The sequence below is a fragment of the Lontra canadensis genome, unplaced genomic scaffold, assembly GCF_010015895.1.
Source record: "Lontra canadensis isolate GAN:19392208 unplaced genomic scaffold, GSC_riverotter_1.0 scaffold207, whole genome shotgun sequence".
NCBI classification, from domain to species: domain Eukaryota; kingdom Metazoa; phylum Chordata; class Mammalia; order Carnivora; family Mustelidae; genus Lontra; species Lontra canadensis.
The window spans coordinates 430,498-452,395 of record NW_022631201.1 but is presented as its reverse complement, the minus strand read 5'-3'; the positions used below and the strand labels follow the sequence as shown (position 1 = coordinate 452,395).

Below are 21,898 nucleotides of genomic sequence, written 5' to 3'. Positions count from 1 at the left end.
TCCATGCAAAACGTGCCCTCCTTAATACCCAACACTTGGATCCTCCAAACTCCCACCCCTGGGCCCTTCAAAACCCTCAGGTTGTTTTTCAGAGTCCATAGTCTCTCATGGTTCACCTCCCCTTCCAATTTCCCTCAACTCCCTTCTCCTCTCCATCTCCCCATGTCCTCCATGTTATTTGTTATGCTCCACAAATAAGTGAAACCGTATGGTACTTGACTCTCTCTGCTTGACTTATTTCACTCAGCATAATCTCTTCCAGTCCCGTCCATGTTGCTACAAAAGTTGGGTATTCATCCTTTCTGATGGAGGCATAATACTCCATAGTGTATATGGACCACATCTTCCTTATCCATTCGTCCGTTGAAGGGCATCTTGGTTCTTTCCACAGTTTGGTGACCGTGGCCATTGCTGCTATGAACATTGGCGTACAGATGGCCCTTCTTTTCACTACATCTCTATCTTTGGGGTAAATACCCAGTAGTGCAATTGCAGGGTCATAGGGAAGCTCTATTTTTAGTTTCTTTTTTTTTTTAAGATTTTATTTATTTTGACAGACAGAAATCACAGGTAGGCAGAGAGGTAGGCAGAGAGAGGAAAGGAAGCAGGCTCCCTGCTGAGCAGAGATCCTGATGTGGGGCTGGATCCCAGGACCCTGGGATCATGACCTGAGCTGAAGGCAGAGGCTTTAACCCACTGAGCCACCCAGGTGCCCCTATTTTTAGTTTCTTAAGGAATCTCCACACTGTTCTCCAAAGTGGCTGCACCCACTTGCATTCCCCCCAACAGTGTAAGAGGGTTCCCCTTTCTCCACATCCTCTCCAACACACGTTGTTTCCTGTCTTGCTAATTCTGGCCATTCTAACTGGTGTAAGGTGGTATCTCAATGTGGTTTTAATTTGAATCTCCCTAATGGCTAGTGATGATGAACATTTTTTCATGTGTCTATAGCCATTTGTATGTCTTCATTGTAGAAGTGTCTGTTCATATCTTCTGCCCATTTTTTGATACGATTAGCTGTTTTGTGTGTGTTGAGTTTGAGGAGTTCTTTATAGATCCTGGATATCAGCCTTTTGTCTGTACTGTCATTTGCAAATATCTTCTCCCATTCCGTGGGTTGCCTCTTTGTTTTATTGACTGTTTCCTTTGCTGTGCAGAAGCTTTTGATCTTGATGAAGTCCCAAAAGTTCATTTTCGCTTTTGTTTCCTTTGCCTTTGGAGACATGTCTTGAAAGAATTTGCTGAGACCAATGTTGAAGAGGTTACTGCCTATGTTCTCCTCTAGGATTCTGATGGATTCCTGTCTCACGTTGAGGTCTTTTATCCATTTCGAGTTTATCTTTGTGTATGGTGTAAGAGAATGGTCGAATTTCATTCTTCTACATATAATTGTCTAATTTTCCCAGTACCATTTATTGAAGAGACTCTCTTTTTTCCACTGTATATTTTTTCCTATTTTGTCGAAGATTATTTGCCCATAGAGTTGAGGGTCCATATCTGGGCTCTCGACTCTGTTCCACTGGTCTATGTGTCTGTTTTTATGCCAGTACCATGCTGTCTTGGTGATCACAGCTTTGTAGTCAAGCTTGAAATCACGTAATGTGATGCCACTAGTTTTATTTTTGTTTTTCAACATTTCCTTAGCAATTCGGGTCTCTTCTGATTCCATACAAATTTTAGGATTATTTCTCCAGCTCTTTGAAAAATACCGGTGGAATTTTGATTGGAATGGCATTAAAAGTATACATTGCTCTAGGCAGTATAGACATTTTAACGATGTTTGTTCTTCTGATCCAAGAGCATGGAATGGTCTTCCATCTTTTTGTGTCTTCTTCGATTTCTTTAATGAGTGTTCTGTAGTTCCTCGAGTACAGATCCTTTACCTCTTTGGTTAGGTTTATTCCCAGGTATCTTATGGTTCTTGGTGCTATAGTAAATGGAATCTATTCTCTAATTTCCCTTTCTGTATTTTCATTGTTAGTGTATAAGAAAGCCACTGATTTCTGTACATTAACTCTCTCTCTTTGCAGATGACATGATTCTTTATATGGAAAACCCAAAAGACCCCACCCCCAAACTACTAGAACTCATACAGCAATTCAGTAACGTGGCAGGATTTTTTTTTTATACATATGCTTTTGGATTCAATTTCTAGTACTTTTTTGAGATTTTTTTGTATCCTAACAATCCAAAATCTTGTATGGAACAACAAAAGACTCTGAATAGCCAAAGCAACATTGAAAAGAAAAACAAAGCTGGAGGTATCACAATTCCAGACTTCGATTTGTATTACAAAGCTCTCTTGATCAAAACAATATGGTACTGACAGAAAAATAGATACACAGATCAAGAGAACGGAATAGAAAACCCAGAAATGAACACACAACTGTATCATCAATTAATCTTCGACAAAGTAGGAATAAATATCCATAGGGATAAAGACAATCTCTTCAACAACTGGTGTTGGAAAAACTGGTCAGCAACATGCAAAAGAAAAAAACTGGACCACTTTCTTACACATACACACAAATGAATTCAAAATGGTTTAAAAACCTTAAAGTGAGACATGAAACTGTAAAAGTCCTAATACAGGCAGGAACTTCTTTGACATTGACATTTGACATTGGAGTATAGAATTCTCTTTTAAATAGTGATTTTATATCCTTTGGATATGTACCCAAAAGTGAAATTGCTAGATCATATAGTAGTTCTACTTTTAATTTTTTGAGGTATCTCCAAACTGTTTTTGCATAATGACTGTACCAATTTACATTCCTACCCATAGTTTAGAAGAGTTCACTTTTCTCCACATCCTAATGCTTGTTACCTTTTGACTTTTTGATTAGCTATTCGAACATGTATGAGGTGATATCTCATTATTGTTTTGATTTTCCTTGTTGTTAGAAAAGATACTTGAAATGATTTCAATCTTCTTAAATTGGTTAAGACTTGTTTATGGCCTAACAACACATGGTCTGTCCTGGAAAGTATTCTATGAGTACCTAAGGAGAATGTGTATTCTGTTGCTGTTTGATGGAATCTTCTGTGTATGTCTATTAGATACATCCAATCTAATTTAGGTCTAATTTAGGTTTAGGTCTAATGTTTAGGTCTAATGTTTCTGAATTAATATTCTATTGGATGATCTATAAATTGTTGAAAGTGGGAATACTGAGGTCCCCTACTATTACTATATTGCTGTTTTTCCCTTCAGGTCTGTTAGTATTTGCTTTATATATTTAAGTGTTCAAATGTTGAGTGCATGTGTATTCACTATTGTTATTCCTCTTGATATATTGACCCCTCTATGATTGTATTATTACCTTCTTTGTCTCTTATTATAGTTTTTGACTTCTAATCATTTTTTTAAAGACTTCATTTATTGATTTGACAGACAGGGATCACACATAGGCAGAGAGGCAGGCAGAGAGAGAGGGGGAAGCAGGCTCCCTGCTGAGCAGAAAGCCCAATGTTGGGCTCAATCCCAGGACCCTGGGATCATGACCTGAGTTGAAGGCAGAGGCTTTAACCCACTGAGCCGCCCAGGTGCTCCATCATTTTTTTTTTCTGATACAGATATAGCTACCCCTCTTCTCTTTTGGTTTCCATTTTCATGGAATATCTTTTTTCCATTACTTTACTTTTAGCCTGTATGTATCCTTTTCTTCTTTTACTTTTTAAATTTGCGTATGATTATCATACAGTGTTATATTAGTTTCAGGTATACAAAATAATGATTCAAAATTTCCATATATTTATTAGTGTTTATCAAGTTAAGTGTGTTCTTAGGGCACCTGGGTGGCTCAGTCCACCACTTGATTAAGCATCCAACTCTTGATTTTGGCTCAGGTCATGAACTCGTGGTCCTGAGATCAAGCTTAAGATTCTGTCTCTCCCTCTGTCCCTCCCCTACCCATTCTCTCACACATATGTGTATGCACATACATGTTCTCCTCTCTCCAAAAAAAGAAAAACAAGATAAGTGTATTTTTAATCTCTGTTATCTCTTTCATACACAACACATCCACTTCCTTTCTGATGATTACCAGTTGATTCTGTGCGTTCAAGTGTCTATTTTTGTTTGTCTCTTCTTTGTTTGTTCATTTGTACTGTTTCTTAAATACCTGAATAGACATTTTTCCAAAGAAGACATAATGATGGCCAACAGATACATGAGAAGATGTTCTACATCTCTAATCATCAGGGAAATGTAAGATAAAACCACAAAGTGATATCAATTTACACCTCTCAGAACGGCTAAAATAAACAATACAAGAAATAACAAGTGTCAACAAGGCTGTGGAAAGGAACCTTTGTACAGTGTTGGGGGGAATGCAAATTAGCACAGTCATTGTGAAAACAGTATTGAGGTTTTTAAAAAAACCAAAAAAAATGGAATTACCATACGACCCAATAATCCCACTACTTCATATTTACCAAAAGAAAATGAAAACACTAATTCGTAAAGATTTGGGAACTGCTGTGTTTACTGCAATATTATTTACAATAGTCAAACTATGGAAGCAATCTAGATTAGATGAATGGTTAGAGAAAATATATGCATATAGAATGGAATATTAGCCATAAAAAAATGAAATCTTGCCATTTGTAACAACATGAAAGGACTTAGAGGATATAATGCTAAGTGAAATAAGTCAGTCAGAGAAAGAAGAAAAAAAACGATTTCACTCATGTAGAATTTAAGAAGCCTAAATATATCCTTAAAGGTGAAGTCAATCTCATAGGCAACATATAGTTGGGTTTTATATTTTATCCAGTCACTCTGTCTTTTGATTAGAGATTTTAATGAATTTCCACTTAAAGTAATTATTGGTAAATAAGTACTTGTATAAATAAAATCTTTAAAAAAAAAAAAGGGCACCTGGGTGGCTCAGTGGGTTAAAACCTCTGCCTTAGCTCAGGTCATGATCTCAGTTTCCTGGGATCAAACCCCACAAGGGGCTCTCTGCTCAGCAGGGACCCTGCTTCCTCCTCTCCCTCTCTCTGCCTGCTTCTCTGCCTACTTGTGAGCTCTGTCTGTCAAATGAATAAATAAAATCTTTAAAAAAATAAGTATTTGCAATTGTCATTTTGTTGATTATTTTCTGGGTGTTTTACCGACTCTTTCTTTCTTCTTCTCTTGATCTCTTCTTTTGTGATTTGATGATTTCCCATATTGGTGTGCTTTGATTCCTTTTTATCTTTTGTGTAGCTACTATAGGTTTCTGTTCTATTGTTACCGTGAGGTTAACACAAAGCACCTTAAGAGTTTTTAACAGTCTTTCTTAAGTAGAATAACAACTTAAGTTTGTCCAAATACAAAAGCTCAATTCTTTTACCCTCCACAGGTTTTATGTTTTTGATGCCATTACTTATATTTTTTTCCCTTTTTAAAAAGTTTTTATTTAAATTCCAGTTAATTAACATACAGTTAATTAATATTAATTACTTAATATTAGTTCAGGTGTACAACATAGTGATTCAATACTTCCTTACATCTTTTTATATTGTGTATCCATTAACAAAATATCATAACTATAATTTTTTATAGTTTGTCATTTAGTCTTTATACTAGAATTAAGTGATTTACATACCACCATGTTACAATATTAGAGTATTCTTAGTTTGACTATATATTTACTTTTACCAGTGAGTTTTATACTTTGATACAATTTTGTGTTCCCAGTCAGCATCCTTTTTTTCAGCTTGAAGAATTCCCTTTAGCATTCCTTGTAAGACAGTTCTAGTGGTGGTGAGCTTCAGCTTTTACTTATCTGGGAATGTCTTTATCTCTCTTTCAATTGTTTGATGGCTTTTTTGGGTAAAGTATTTTTGGTTGGCACTATTTTTCTTTCAGTAGTTTGAATAAACCATCCCACTTTCCTGATCTGCAAGGTTTCTGCTGAGAAATCCACTGATAGCCTTATAGGGATTCTTTTGTATGTGATGAGCTCCTTTTCTTTGGTACTTTCAAGATTCTCTCTTTGTCTTTGATTTTTGACATTTTTTAAAAGATTTTGTTTATTTATTTGAGACAGAGAGTGCAAGCATGAACAGGGGGAGGGGCAGAGGGAGAGGGAGAAGTACACTCCTGGCTCAGCAGGGAGCCAGATGTGGGGCTTGATCCCAGGATCCTGAGATCATGGCCTGAGCTGAAGGCAGATGCTTAACTAACTGAGCCCACCTAAGCAGCCATGATTTTTTATATTGTTATTATAATGTTTCTCAGTGAAGTCTTTGAATTGAACCTGATAGGAAACTTTGAGCTTCATGTACCTGGTGTCCATTTCTTTCCCCAGATTTGGAAAGTTTTCAGCCATGGTTTCTTTAAACAAGCTTTCCACAAGAGACATCTAGTTCCTCCTACCCCACACATTTTGAACAGTTTTGTTGTCAAAATTTTTGAGATGCATTTATTTGAGGGAGAGAGAGAAAAGAGGAGAGTCAGAGGGAGAGGGAGAGAATCTTAAGCAGACTCCCCACTGACCACAGAGCCTTGACATGGGGCTCAAATCTCATGACACTGAGATCATGACCTGAGCCAAAATCAATTCATTCAACTGAATGAGCATCCTAGGCTCCCCATTGTCATGTTTTTAATGTATGCCAAACTGGTGGCTGTAAAATATCTTGTTGTGGTATTACTTTACACTTTTAATATATCTGAACAGATTGAGCCATTTTCATATGATTATTAATCATTCATGATTCCTTCAGTGTTTCTCAAATTTTTCCCATTTTTTCCCTAATGTGTTGTTGGTCATTCTTTCATTTTTAAAGACCTTCTTTATACATTTTAAAGACCTTCTTTATACATTGTGAAGACTAAACATTTATGCAAACATCTCCTCCCAGCTAATGGCTAGCTTGTCTTCCACTTTATGCTACCTTTTTAGAGAGAAGTTCCCACTTAAAGTGGTCAAAGTTTCTTTGTGATTTTTTTGTTGTTGTTGTTTCTTGTTTAAGAAATTTTCTCTGAGACTATAAAGTAATTCTTCTAAGTTGTTTTGGAAAGTTTTTTATAGCTCTGTTTTTATATTTAAGAATATAATCCCTCGAGAATTTATTATATATGGTATAAGAAAGGGACCTGATTTTTATTTTCTTCCATTTATTATATACATTCTTATTTTCTCAATAATTTGCAGTAATCTTTCATGAATCACATTCTCATATATTTGAATTTCTGGTACTATCTAGTTGGTTCCATTGGCTTATCTTCATTACTATAGTTTTATTATATCTTTGTAAGTCATTCCACCTTAATTTTTTCTTCAGGCATATCTTGGCTATTCTTGTTTTTCTTTTTTGACTTATTTATATATAGTTTATAATGAATATATTAAGTGTTCTAAAATCTCTACTAAGATTTTGGGTTGAAAAAATTTAGTCACTAGATCAAGTTAAAGAGAATTGACATTTTTGCAATATTGAGGCTAACTAAAAGCATGGTTTTGCTCTCTATTTCAATTTTAATGTCTCTCAAAAAAGCTTATTTATTTTCTTTCCAAAGGCTTATGCATACTTTCTTAGGCTTACTTTTAGGAGTTATATATTGTTTTATAATTATAAATATCATTGAAAAATCATATTTTTCCCTAGACAATATCTGCTGATTTAAAGAAACCTGTTGACTTTTATATATTGATTTGGCAGCTTCCAACTTTGCCAATGGCATCTACTTTTGTTGACTAGGAAGAATTATGTCATCTATGAAGTGTTTCACTGTGCCCACCCCCATTCTAGCTTGAGCTCTCACTTTAGGGTAAGCCCTGTCATAGGCAAAGGATATCAACTTCTCCTATTCAGACTAAGTCTCCCTTAGTGACAGCTGTTTAGAATCTCCCTGTTGGGGCATCTAGGTGGCTCAGATGATTAAGCATCTACCTTCAGCTCAGACCATGATCTCCAGGTTCTGGGATCAAGCCCCATGTTGAGCTCTCAGCTCAGCAGGGTGTCTGCTTCTCACTCTCCATCTCCCTCTCTCCCTGCTTGTGCTATCTCTGCCTCTGTCTCTTTTTCTCTCTCTCTCACATGAACACATAAAATCTTAAAAAAAAATCTGCCTCTCAAGGAAATGACATTTGGAATGTGAGAGATTTGTGGAAATTATGAAGGTTATTACAAAAGTGCCTCCTAAGTCCCTTTCCTGGCTAGAGAGAACAGTTTTTCCCAGATGCCATGTTTCCTTGTGGTTCTAGGGAAGATGGTGTCAACTTACAGGATAATAATAATAATTATAACAGTTAATATTTAACTCTGTGCTGAGGAATATTCTAAGGGTTTCATATGTATTACTCTATTTCATCTTCACAATAATCCTATGAAGTATTACTCTATTTCATCTTCACAATAATCCTATGAAGTTTCATATGTATTACTCTATTTCATCTTCACAATAATCACCTTCACAATTACTCTATTTCATCTTCACAATAATCTCTATTTTATAGCTGAGGAAATAGGATCAGAAATATTAAGTAACTTATTCTGCATTACTCAGCAAGACAATTGTAGAGTCAGGATTTGAACCCAGGTTCTGAAGTCCATATCCTTCAATTCCGTCATAGTCTCTCTTAATTTTGGCTGGAGTTTCAAGACCTTGCTTGAATCCTGACTGCTTCTTATTTACTGTGAGCCATCTATCATCCTGTCTGGCCTTAGATTTCTCATATAGAATGTAGGATTAATAAAGGTATATTTGTCTGCCTTGCAGGGCTGTTTTGAAATGGGAAGACACTGTTCTTGAGCTAGGCTTTCAGAGAAGCCAAGAACAATAGAAGAATGGTAGGAAACAGTAGGAGAAGCAGTCTTCTTGTACGGAGGGTGGAGGGCAGCCATTAGAAAGTTACAAGGATAGAGGTATATATAAGTAGGGTGTGTTAGAGTGATCAGCCAGAGCCACCTCACTGATGTTACTGGTCTTTGTTAGGGAGGAGTGGAATTCAGTGGGCTAGGTCCATTCTAACATGTTAATAAGTAACCATGAATGTTGAGACAGGACATCCACACAGGTCCTGTCTTGTATTTTATCTTTTCCTTTCCTTTCCTGTCTTTTTTTTTTTTTTTTGGTCTGTTGTATAACCAAAACTTTCATACTTTCTTTGCTATGGTTGAAGCTCATTGCTCATTGTGTCTAAGCTGGAAAAGGAAAACAATTTGTTAGCAGTTTTATTATAATGATCTTTCATGTAATTAGTGACAGTTATAAATCTTTTTCCCTTGAGGGGCAAAGAATGGTTTTTGTGCCTGATTATACATGTCATGCTGTTTGGCTTTGTGCCAGATAGGAATGTAAAATGCTTCCTGGTATGCATTGTCAGGCATCTCTAAGCATATCTGATTCTCCTGGAAGCTGGGACTGACGCTCCAAGACAGAGGTGAGAATATGTGTGCAAGAAGTGGGAGCTGTGCCTATAGCACACCAGGTTTCTTTCTGTTCCCCACCTCTACTTTGCAGCCACTTTGCCATTGATTAACTGTTGTGGCAGAGAAGGGAGTTTCAGTGATCTGTGTTATAGGAAGAATTCATTTTCTCCGATCCCATTCTCTTGTCTGTCTTTTGCCCTGTTGCTGAGTTTTTTGGCTGGTGCTTTCATAAAACAGAGGCACATTAGAGGGCTCTGCTCATAATTAGAGCTACCTGAAAAAGGAAAGGGCTGTCTTGGAAAATAGCAATTTCATCACTGGTTGTGTTCAAGCATAATGGCTAGGTAATTGATTGGCAGCAGATGCTGTCAAGGGGGTTTATGTGCTGATTAGGGGGATGAGAGTGTATGGACTTGGAGACCTACCATTTTCTTTATAACTCCAATCTAACAACTCTGAGATTCTGTTGTTTAATGTTACTGGCAGTAACCCTTTATTTTCTCAGAGGATGGATCACTTTTTATTCCTCTCTGGCTGACTAGACTTGACCTTTGAAAATATTGAGGTAACATCTAGACAGTATTGTTTACCCATTCTCTTCTCAGAAACATCACACTGCTAGAGGCAGGGCTAGGCTGGCTTTCTGTGACACTGCTTAAGCCCCTGTTGCACTTTTCACAGGTGCTAAGGCATCATGCTGGGGCCGGAGAGAACTGGATGTTATGGCACCTCTCCTTTAAGAACTACTAAACCATTTGCAGTGAGAGGCTACTAAATATGTTGAAGAGTGTGTATCAGGAGATGAATAAGCATGAGTTTAACATGTGGAACAATGAATTCACTGGAGTATGTGTATAGGTATATAAAAGCATGGGGAAACATCAGCCAGGATAATACAAATTTATAACCATGATTTCCTTACAAAAGGTGGAAAATAACTAGGATGAGGAGTAGCCAAAGGGGGACTTTCACCTTATCTAGACTATTTTAATATTTTTATTTTTTACAGAGATATATTATATATTCCAGAAGCTTACCATTTTATTTTTATTTATTTTTATAGTGTTATCTTAGTCACCATACAGTACATCATTAGTTTTTGATGTAGTGTTCCATGATTCATTGTTTGCGTATAACACCCAGTGCTCCATGCAATCCCTTGCCCTTCTTAATACCCATCACCAGGCTTACACATCCCCCTCCTCCCTCCCTTCTAAAACCCTCATTTTGTTTCCTGGCATCCATAGTCTCTCATGGTTTGTCTCCCCTTCCGATTTCTCCCTCTTCATTTTTCCCTTCTCCTACTAATGTCCTCCACACTATTCCTTATGTTCCATAATAAGTGAAACCATATGATAATTGACTTTCTGTTTGACTTATTTCACTTAGCATAATCTCCTCTAGTCCCACCCAAGTTGATGAAAAAGTTGGGTATTACTCAAACTTACCATTTTAAAGTGGGTTTTAGTGTAGTTGACCCTTGAAAAACATGGGTTTAAATAGGATAGGTCTACTTAATACATAGTTTTTTTTTGGATAAATACAGTATAGTCCTGTAAATGTATTTTCTTTATGATTTTCTTAATAATATTTTTCTCTAGCTTACATAATTGTAAGAATACTGTATATAATACATACAACATATAAACTATGTGTTAATCAACTTTTTATGTTATTGGTAAGGACTCTGGTCAACAGTAGGCTATTAATAGTTAAATTTTTAGAGTCAAAAGATATACACAGATTTTCAACTGTGTGGGGAGTTGGCACCCCTAACAACTGTGTTGTTCAACAATCATATATTCATTGTGCAACAACCACCACTGACTATTCCAGAACATTTTCTTCACTCCCCCAAAATAACCCTGCAACCATTAGCACTAACTCCCCATTTTCCCCTCCCTCTAGCCCCTGGAAACTACTAATATGCTTTCTGTCTTTATGGATTTGTCTATTCTGGACATTTTATATAAATGGTGTATAATATATGGTTATTTGTTTGTCTGGCTTCATTTACTTAGCATGCTGTTTCTGAGTTTCATCTGTATTGTATTTTATTCCTTTGTATTGCTAAATAGTATTCTATTTTGTGTTTGTGTATATTTGTATGTGTGTGGGTGTGTTCACATACATACCATATTTTGATTTATCAATATATCAGTTGAACTTTTGGATTGTTTTCCCATTTTGGCTATTGTGAGTAATGCTGCTATGAACATTTGTATACCAATTTTTGTGTGAACATATATTTTCAGTTGCCTTGACTATATACCTAGGAGCAGAACTGCTGAGTGATATTATATGGTAACAATACATTTAAATTTTTGAGAAACTGCCAAAATGATTTCTACAGTAGTTGTACCAATTTACATTCCTACCAGCAGTGTATGAGGGTTCCAATTTCTTCATATCTTCCTCAACACATGTTGTTGCCCGTTTTTTGTTATAACCAGTCTGAAAATGATACCTCATTGTGGTTTTGATTTATATTCCCCAGATAGCTAGTGGTGTTGAACATCTTTACATGTGTTTGTTGGCCATTTATGTATCTTCTTTGGAAAAATGTTCAGATACTATGCCCATTTTTAAATGGGCTATTTTCCTTTTTATTGTTGAGTTCTATATATTCTGGATACTAGATCCTTATCAGATAGTATATGCAAATATTTTCTTCCATTCTGTGCTTTGTTTCACTTTCTTGATGCTATCATTTGCAAAGCAAAATTTTTTAAATTTTAATAAAGTCTAAATCTTTTCCTTTGGTTGTTTTTGTTTTAGGTGTCATATGCAAGAAACCATTGCCTAATCCAAGGTCACAAAAACTTCCTTCTGTGTTTTCTTTGACATACTTTATCATTTTAGCTTTTACATTTAGGTCTTTAATCCATTTTAAGTTAATTTTCATATGTAGTGTGAGGTGTGAGTCCAAGTTTATTCTTTTCATTTGGATATCCAGTTGCCCCCTCACCGTTTGTTGGAAAGACTATATGCTACCCCTTTGAATTGTCTTGACATCTTTGAAAAATATCAGTTTAGCACAAATGTTGGGTATATTTCTGTACTCTCATCTATTTCATTGATCTTTAAATCTGTTATTGTGCCAGTACTACACTCACTTGGTTATAGTAAGCTTTGGCATCAGAAGTGTGAGTCCTCCAACTTTGTTCTTTTTCAAAATCATTTTGGTTATTCTGGTCCTTTGAATTTCTGTATGAAATTTAGAATCAGCTTATCAATTTCTGCCAAGAAACAAGCTGAGAGTTTTGATAGGGATTGTGTTGAATCTGAATCAATTTATTACCATCTTAACAATATTTAATTTTCCAATCCATGAACATGAGATATCTTTTTATTCAGTTAGGTCTTTACTTTCTTTCGGCAATGTTTTGCAGTGTTCATTGTGCATGTCTTATACTTCTTTTGTAAAATGTATTCCTGAGGATTTTGTTCTTTCTGATGCTACTTAAATGGGATTGTTTTCTTAATTTTATTTTCAGAAAAACAGTTGACTTTGTATGTTGATCTTATATCCTGCAACATTGCTGACTTCATTTATTAGTTATAACAGGATTTGTGTGTGTGTGGATTCCTTAGGATTAAATATATATATATATATGATTATATATAAAAATTTATATAAATATATATATTAAAATTATGTCATATGTGAATAGTTTTAATTTTTCTTTCTAATCTGAATGGTTTTTTTCTCCAATTGCTCTAGCCCTCAGTATACATGTTGCATGGAAGTGATGTCTGTTCTTGATTGTAGGATGAAAGCATTCAGCCTTTCATCATTAAGTACATTAATTATGGGTATTCCATAAATTTCTATCAGTTGTTTGAGAAAGCTCCTTCTTATTCCAAATTTGTTGAATGTTTTCTTTTTTATCATGAAAAGGTGTTGGATTTCTCTAAGTGTTTTTTCTGTGTCTATTGAGATATTTATGTATTTTTTAAACCTTTATTCCATTAATATGGTGTATTACATTGACTGATTTTCATGTGTTGAATCAACCTTGCATTCCTGGTATGAATTCCATCTGGTAATGTGGATTTTTTTTAATATATATGTTACTGGATTTGATTTGCAAATATTTTGTTGGGAATTTCTGCATTTCTATTTTTTGAAAGTTTGTGAAAGATTGATGTTAATTATTCTTTAAATGTTTGGTAGACTTCACTAGTGATGCCAATCTGGTCCTTTTGTTGTTGTTGTTGTTTTGTTTTGTTTTGTTTTTCTTTTTCCCATGTAAGAAATTTTTTTCAATATTTTATTTATTTATTTGACAGTGAGAAAGAGAGAGGGAGAGAGCACACAAGCAGGAGTAGTGGGAGAGAGAGAAGCAGGCTCCTTGCTGAGCAGGGAGCCTGATATGGGGCTTGATCATGATCTGAGCTGAAGGCAGAATCTTAACCAACTGAGCTACCCATGTGCCCCAAGAAGTTTTTAATTACTCTTTACTTGTCATAGGTCTATTCAGATTTTCTATTTCCTCTTCAGTCATACTCTGTAGTTTTATCATTCTAGGAATTTATTTCATCAGGTTATCTAATTTTTGGCATACAGTTGTTCATAGTGTTCCTTTGAATCATTTTTTTAAATTTTCTTTTAGCTTGGCAGTAATATTTAGTCTTTTATTCCTGATTTTAATATTTTGAGTTTTCTTCTTTTTCTTTATTTTAACTTTTTACAAAGCAAATGTATTCCTGTATCTATTGTGTAATTTAAAAAAAAGGGAAAAAAGGAAGATATATACAAAATAAAAAAGCATATTAAAATGGGGATCTGGGTAAGTTGGTAATTCCCTGACATTATTTCTCCTCTATGGGCTTAAGTTTCTTATCAGGGAGTTGATATGTTGGTTCATTGTTGCTGAAATGGTTGAAAGCCTCTGTATTCTGTTATTTACATGGTCAAGTATGGGATTAAAGACCATGGTTGGGAATATTTGTAGACAGAAAGTAGACCAGTTTGGGAGAAACTCAGTCTTCCTGGAGGACATAGTAGAAGCTAAGGATGGAAATGAAAATTGAAGCCAAATTATGGTAATGTTTGAATTCTAGGGTGAGAGATTTGGACTTGGTAATGGGGAACTATTGAGGATTTTGGAGGCTGAGACTAGCCAATCAATTTAATAGTTAAGGAAATTGTTCTGATAATGACAAATGGGAGGAATTGGAACTGGGAGATAACCCAGGGAAATCATCTAGGGAGAGGGGACCATGACAGTGGAAATGGAATAGGAAGAGATGAAGACCAGTGATATTCTCTGATTTGGAAAGCACTCCCTGGAACTTCTGAGGCAGGAGGGATGGGGAGGAATTAGGAATCTTGCTCATCCTTGTGTCTTGTAGTTAGTGGTGAGGAAAAGAATAGGTCCAAAATAGACTTTTGTTAAATTGCATTGCATTAACCCAACTTTGCTTAGCGTTCAGTAAAGGTTAAAGAAAATAGTCTTCAAGTACTCTGAGAAGACTTCCAGGAAAGTCTTCCAACTTGCCAGTCTCTAGACATTTGCTTGTCTGAATCCCACTCCCACAGATATCCTGTGTTCCTTCCCACTGGAACTGTTCCAGAGAGTCATCTCATTCCAGCCACCCAAAAGCCAGTATTTTGAACTGACTTGTCTTAAACTCCTGAGAAGAAAATGTATGTTTCATTTTAAATCTCTTAGAAGCCTGCCTATGGTACCCTTTTTATAACAGAGCTTAGCTTACATTGTGAAAAGCTGGGAAAACCTAATGAATTATTATAGGATGAGGCTTTTATTGTTTCACATAGATGACATGTATATGATGTGCTTGCTTCAGTGCTTTAGAATCACTTTTTGAACAGATCTGTTCCTTGACTAATCATCCTTCATCATTGCCTATTGATTGTATTATAGGGCAGCTGTTAGCATATTGAAGACACAAAGTTGACCTTTGAAAGATGGAGAGATTTCCAAAAGAACATTTGTAAAGGAGGAAAGTTTCTGAATGGAGATACATTTTTGCACATTTGGCTGTGTATGCAAAGTGCATTAAAATGAAGTGTTCTTTACTTGCTATGGCCTATGACAAATACATAGACTATATGCTGGTGATATTTCTAGGTTTGCTGGGTGGTAACCAACCCCCATTCTCTATGAGGCAAAAAGAGAGGGGAGAATACACAGAGTTTAGAAATAACTAATGTTCCTCTAGCTCCATCCCAAAGCTTCTGTCCTTCTAAGGCCTCTCACCAACAGGCCTTTCTGGTGGCAGAAATAGTGATGCATCTAAATTGCTTGATCTCAGGTTTTGGAAGCAGGAAAGTAGAGAAAGTTTGTGCAGGGGAAAGGGGTATGGAAGGGAAAGATGGACTGTTGATTAAAGCTGTTGAGACAACTGACAAGCTCTTTGTCTAAGTACCCTGGCAGATTTTACCACTCCTACTAACGTTCCACCCTTCCCTTTTCCCTGACCCCCTGGCCTTCTTCTTTCCTAGGACTAGGGAGATAAGCTATCTCCCTGATTTAAGCTGTCATCCCAGATCCAGAAACATCTCACACAGCCTCCCCAAAAGAGGTTTTCCTGCATCCCTTTCCCTTCATGTTTTGGGATGTATAGTTTCAACATTTACCAGCTGTATCTATTTCTGATGATTCCGAATCATCTTAGCCCAAGCCCTTACCTACTCTTTCCTGTTTTCCATAAAACCAGAGGTGCAAAGATGCTAGTACTGTCATTAAGAGCACAGGCTTTGAAGTCAGACCACCTCATCCCTATCCCAGCTTTTCTGCTTTCCTAACTGTGTGACTTGGGAGATATTCCTTAACTTTTCTGAGCCCCAGTCTCCTCTTCTGTGAAATAGAGATAATAATGGTATATGCTAGCATGACTGAGTAATATAGTTCATTGAAAACTCTTTACATAGTGATTGCTGTATAGTAAGTGCTCAATCAACAGTTGCTGTTATGTGGTTTGGGGACATTCTGTCATGTCCACTCCAACATTGAAGATGTAGAGATCTTTACATACCTAAGGCATTTTACAGTCAAATTTTAATTATTATTTGTACATCTTTTGGTGTAAATTCACACTGAAGGTCCCATTTTCAAGATGCTCAGTCCAGTATCCAACTTTGGTCTCCATGCTCATCGGTATTATGTTTGATCAAGTTGTGGCATATGCCTGAGATATATAGCTTCATCTGTTGTTGTTTTTTTTTTCAATCCAGCTGTGCTACTTAGATATGCTCAAGCACAAATGAGTTCTGTTTGGGGCACCTGGGTGGCTCAGTCAGTTAAGCATTTGCCTTTGGCTCAGGTCATGATCTCAGGGCCCTGGGATTGAGCCCCACATCATCTCCCTTCTTGGCAGGAAGTATGTTTCTCCCTCTCCTGTGTACTCTCTCTCTCTCTCAAATAAAAAAAATGGGTTCTGTTTGATGTAACTCTTTTCTCCTCTGAAATCTTAGATAAGAAACCTCTCGGAGATGATTTAGTTGTATCATTCTGCATCCTTCATTTCACAGATAGGTCATCAGAGGCCTAGAGAGGATTAAAATCATGCATAAAGCCAGCAAGCCACATAGAGTCAAACCAGGGGCCTCTGGTTGAGTGTTCTCTGAATACTTGAAGAATTTAGTTTATCCTTTTTTTTAGCCTGGCTAGAAACTTTTCAAAGAAGGAAACTATTATTATTCTTTTGCCTGCTTCCACAGCTCTGGGTGAACCAGGAGGATGGGGTGGAGGAAGGGCCCAGTGATGTGCAGAATGGGCACCTGGACCCCAACTCAGACTGCCTCTGTCTGGGCCGGCCACTACAGAACCGGGACCAGATGCGAGCCAATGTCATCAATGAGATCATGAGCACCGAACGTCATTATATCAAGCACCTCAAGGACATTTGTGAGGTAGGCCCAGCTATGATAGTGTATGTGGGGGCACCCAGGGTGGGGTAGAGGACATTTTCATGAAGAACCAACAACTCTGCTGAGCTTTCCTGTGACAGTCCCAAGATATTGAAAAGAGCAGCTGGATTGGCCTCCTATATTCTGCTCAATGGGTGAAATAGCTCCCTTGGAGCTTCTCAGTCCCAGTATCAGTTTCTCTTTCTCTAAGTTTCATCTTTCATTTTCATATTCTTTCTTTCCCTATGTCTCCCTGCTTCCCTCACCCCATCTTCCCTTCCCTCAATCTCTACTTCTATGCTTTTAGCTTCTGATTTGGTTGTTGCCACACCACATAAAAGCCTGACTTCATTCATTAAAGCACAGACACATCTCCCTCCAACTCAGTGGTTCACAAACCTAAATGTGCACAACAGTCCCTGGAGTGCCTTGTTGAACATGCCAATTCCAGCCTCCTCTGCCTCCCCAAAGTTGTGAAATCTGTCTGGGGTAAACCAAGTCATCTCTATGTCTAACAGGCATTCCTATTGAAATTGATGCTATTGGTCCTCTTCCTTCACTTGAAGAACACTTGAATAGTGCTTAGGGGGAGGAATCTGGAGGAGATAAGGATGGAGTAGATAAATCCCAGCTCCTTCAACATGCCACTTTGCTCCCCAGATGTGGCTCCACATTCCCTGACTCTATCCCTTCCATCTCTCAAACCTGAGTAAGAATGAGAGCCCTTTTTCTCATCCTCTCTTGAGCTCATGAGACAAGCTGACATTTTCAAAGGGCATGTTACTGAACAGTTTGGGAATACCAATGGGAAATGGAGGAAAGAATGTTTTAAAAAAATCTCTCTCTCTCTCTCTCTTTCACACACACACACACACACACACACACACAATATTCTGCTTGACCCAGGGAAAACTCTGCTTTGAATATGTTTATCCCTTCTTTCCAGATGAGGGGTCAGGTCCTAATATCTGTCCCCTAAGTGCTATTGAGTGAGGTCAGGACCTGCTCTGGAATCAATAATACAGGTTTAACACTTTTAAAAGTTCTTGTTTCTTTAGAATATTGTTACCCAATAGAACTTCCTATGGTGATAAAATACTTCAGCATTCTTCAATGTAGTACTGACAAGCCAGCCTTCTATGGCAATTGAGTGGTTGAGACATGGCTAGTATGATTGAGAAATGGAATTTTAAATTTTATTTAGTTTTAATTTAAATAGACACATGACTAAATGGCACCTACATTGGACAGTGCAGATCTAGAAAGATCAAATCCAGGGACTATGGGCCTTAATTTTCTTCACCTCAACTCATTTTTTTCCTCCCTTCCAGGGAGGTTGATGGTTATTTCCACTTACCCCTCTATGAAGCAGTAGAGTAGAAATAACAACAGCTGTGGGGACACTTTCACATCCTGACTTAGTCACTTAGGAACTCGGTAGCCTTGAAGTTGCCCCTTAACTCCTCTGACTTTTGATTTTTCTGATTTGTCCAGTGGGCTTAACTACACCAAAGCCTTAAGTTCTTGATAAACTAAGTAAACATAATATTATAGTCATTTGTAAAAAGCTAGTTTTCTTTTCCTTTCCTTTTCATCTATTCACCCAAACATCCATGTCTCTCTTTTATCTTTTCCTCTTCCTTACCTTCATACAAATAGCTGAAAATTACCCTCTGAAATGTGCTATGTGGCATTGGGAACCAAACCACTGATATGTCATTCCCTCAGCAAACATATAATAGAGTTCTGCTCCACACTAGCCTTGGACATATCTCTTATCCTCAAAGTGTTCTGCTCTAGACTGATATCTGAATCACCTGGGGGCTTGTTAGAAATACAGAATCTTTAGCTCCACTCCAGACCTATTAAGTAAAATTCTGCATTTTAACAAGGTTCCTATTTGACTTACATTATATATTAAAGTTTGAGGAGCACTGCTATAAAATGCTAGCTGTCTTGTAATGGCATAGGGTCTGTCTGTTCTTTACCTGACAGCTAAGGGATGCTATCAAGATCTAAGTTGGGTCATATCACTCCTCTGCTCAAAACCATATGATGGCTGACAATCTCTCCTTGAGTAAAAGTCAGGTTCTTACTATTACTTACAAAATCCTGTGTGATCAACATATTCTTACCTCTATGACTTCATTTCCTTCACCTTTCCCATATTTGGTCCCTACTCCAGACACTCTGGTCTCTTGCTGTTCCTAAAAAGAAATGTCTGGCATGCCCCTTGCAACAGATTTTGGACTGGCTTTTCTTTCTGCCTAGAGTACTCCTGCTCCGGATATCTTCATGGCTCCCACATTCAACTCCTTCAAGTCTTTATTCAGATATCACCTTCTCCTTGAGATCTTCCTTGAACTTTCTATTTCAAATTGTAATTGCACTGTCTCTCCCTCTTTCCTGCTTTATTTTGCTCTATTTTACATATTGCTCTCTGACATATTGTATGTTTTGCTTACATGTTTTCTTTATTGCTCTTCTCTCCTATAGAGTATAAATTCCATGAAGGGCAGGAGATTTTACCTGTTAATTTACTGATATTTCCCCAATACCTAGCACAGAGAGGGTCTTTGCAAAGTAAACTATCTGCATCAAGATCTCCGGCTCAGAGAGAAGCCACAGTCTGCTCTTCTCTGAATCCTCCAGAACACACTGTCTCTCCCTCTGTAGAGGAACCTAGCACAGTTCCTGGCACATGGTACATGCTCAGTAAATACTGTTGGAAGTTAAAATTAAATACAAGGGTTCAAAGGGGCAAGATGGCAGAGGAGTAAGGGACCCTATTTCAGTTGGTCCCCTAGATTGAGCTCGATATCTACCAGAGCTCTCTGAACACTCATGAAATCAGCCTGAGATGTAAGATTACACACTTCTGGATCTGTATGGGGGCAGAGGCTCATCAGTTGAAAGGTACAAAGAACAGAGTTGGAATTGCACAGACAGATATCAGAGAATAAACAGAAGGGTAAGGGAGCCACCAGAAGTGAGCCATTGGAAAGTAATACCCCAATGTGAAAGTGTTCATGCATTTGGGGACCAGCTATAGCTTGGAGGCCAGTGGCTGCGAGATGGAAAGGGACTGATAACAGCACTCAAACAGAACAAAGGGACTTAAGGGAAAATTCTTGGGACCAGGTAGCCACAGGCGCAGACCTAAGCCCACTGCCCTGGGACCAGCCACAGCCGCTGCCCACCCATGCTTGAGAGGATCCAGCTGGACATGAGTCAGCGGTCCTGGGAATGGCAGTCACCAGGACTGGGCTCACCCAGACAAGTAGCACTTGCGTTTTTGATGGCACAGGGGTACAGAGACAAGCAGGGGGCTCAGATGACCACTGAAAGGGTCACTAAGGGTGCTCACTGCCTGTGGGAGTCTGCAGTATTCAACAGGGCTTGCAGAGGTGGAGACAGTGTGTTCTGGAGGATTCAGAGAAGAGCAGTCTGTGCCTTCTCTCTGAGGCAGAGATCTGGGTGCAGACAGTTTACTTTGCTCTGACTCTCTCTGAAAAGGCATGGAAAGCCACCAAAGAACAAAAGCCTTCAGAGAAGAAAAGCCCATAAAACTTATTTCCACAGAGCCCAGCCCCTTGATAGGGGGCAGGGCAACTCCACCCAAGCAGAATAGACTGAAAAACAACACCGCAGGCCCCTACCTCAGAAGACATGCTGAAAGAACAAGAGGACAACAAACACAGGGTCCCCCATAAAACTGTAAAAACCCAATACCAGGGGAAAAGAGTATATTAAGCTCCTAGTATTGCCTCATAGACTACATTTCTTAGAGAAAACTTTTGTCTTTCTTTTTAAAAATTATTTCTCATGATTCTTCTTTTTTTTTACCCACTTACCATTTCAACTAGATGTTTAATAAAACATATTCCATAATAACATTTTGACTTGAAGTTTTTCATATATATAATGTTTTTCCTTTTTCTTTTTTAATATATAGATAGGTAGATACAAGCTTCAATGTAGTGCTTATTTTCCCTATTCAATACTATCTTTATATATATACACCAGTTTTAGTTATCCTTATCTCTGGAAAGTTGAGTTCTTTAACAAAGATAACAAGATACACCCAGGAAGAACTGAAATACCTTTCCTTGCCCACATATCAGGGATTATAACTACCCTCCCTTCACACCTCCCCCATTTATTTTTTATTTTTTTGTCAGTCTTTTTGTTTATTTGTTTGCTTTTGTTTTTGTACTTTATAAATCTTACACTTGGGGATCATTTGGGCTTTTTTTTTCTTTTTCTTTTGTTGGACTTTTGTTTGTTTTGTTTTTGTACTTTATAAATCTTATTCTTGGGGCTTATGTTGGCTGGATTTATTTTTTTTTCTTTTTTGTTGTAACATCTGATTGCTCTGAAACCTACCAGGGTGCACTTTGCCCATAATATTCTTCTAATGTTATTGGTATTTCTGTGGTGTTGGATGTGTTCTCTCCACTTTCATTTATGATTTTATTTATTTTCCCGTTAGATTTAGGCTTTATGTGTTGTTCTTTTACCAGCTCCTTTAGGTGTAAGTTTAGGTTGTATGTTTGAGATTTTCTAGTTTTTTTGAGAAAGTCCTATATTGTTATTTACTTCCCTTTTAGGACTGCCTTTGCTATGTCCCAAAGTTTCTGAACTGTTGTG

At 37.4% G+C, this 21,898-nt stretch overlaps 1 protein-coding gene across 7 annotated transcripts in view; it reads left to right on the top strand.

The window, feature by feature from the left end:
• ARHGEF9 (Cdc42 guanine nucleotide exchange factor 9) overlaps positions 1–21,898 on the top strand; it is a 180,060-nt gene that overhangs the window by 80,713 nt on the left and 77,449 nt on the right. For 6 of the 7 annotated variants that reach the window (XM_032848746.1, XM_032848750.1, XM_032848749.1 and 3 more), the window contains one exon: positions 17,060–17,251. The exons of the other annotated variant lie outside the window; for it this stretch is intronic. In XM_032848746.1, the coding sequence (XP_032704637.1) occupies positions 17,060–17,251 (192 nt within the window). The remainder of the gene's footprint in view (positions 1–17,059; positions 17,252–21,898) is intronic. 7 annotated transcript variants of the gene reach the window in all.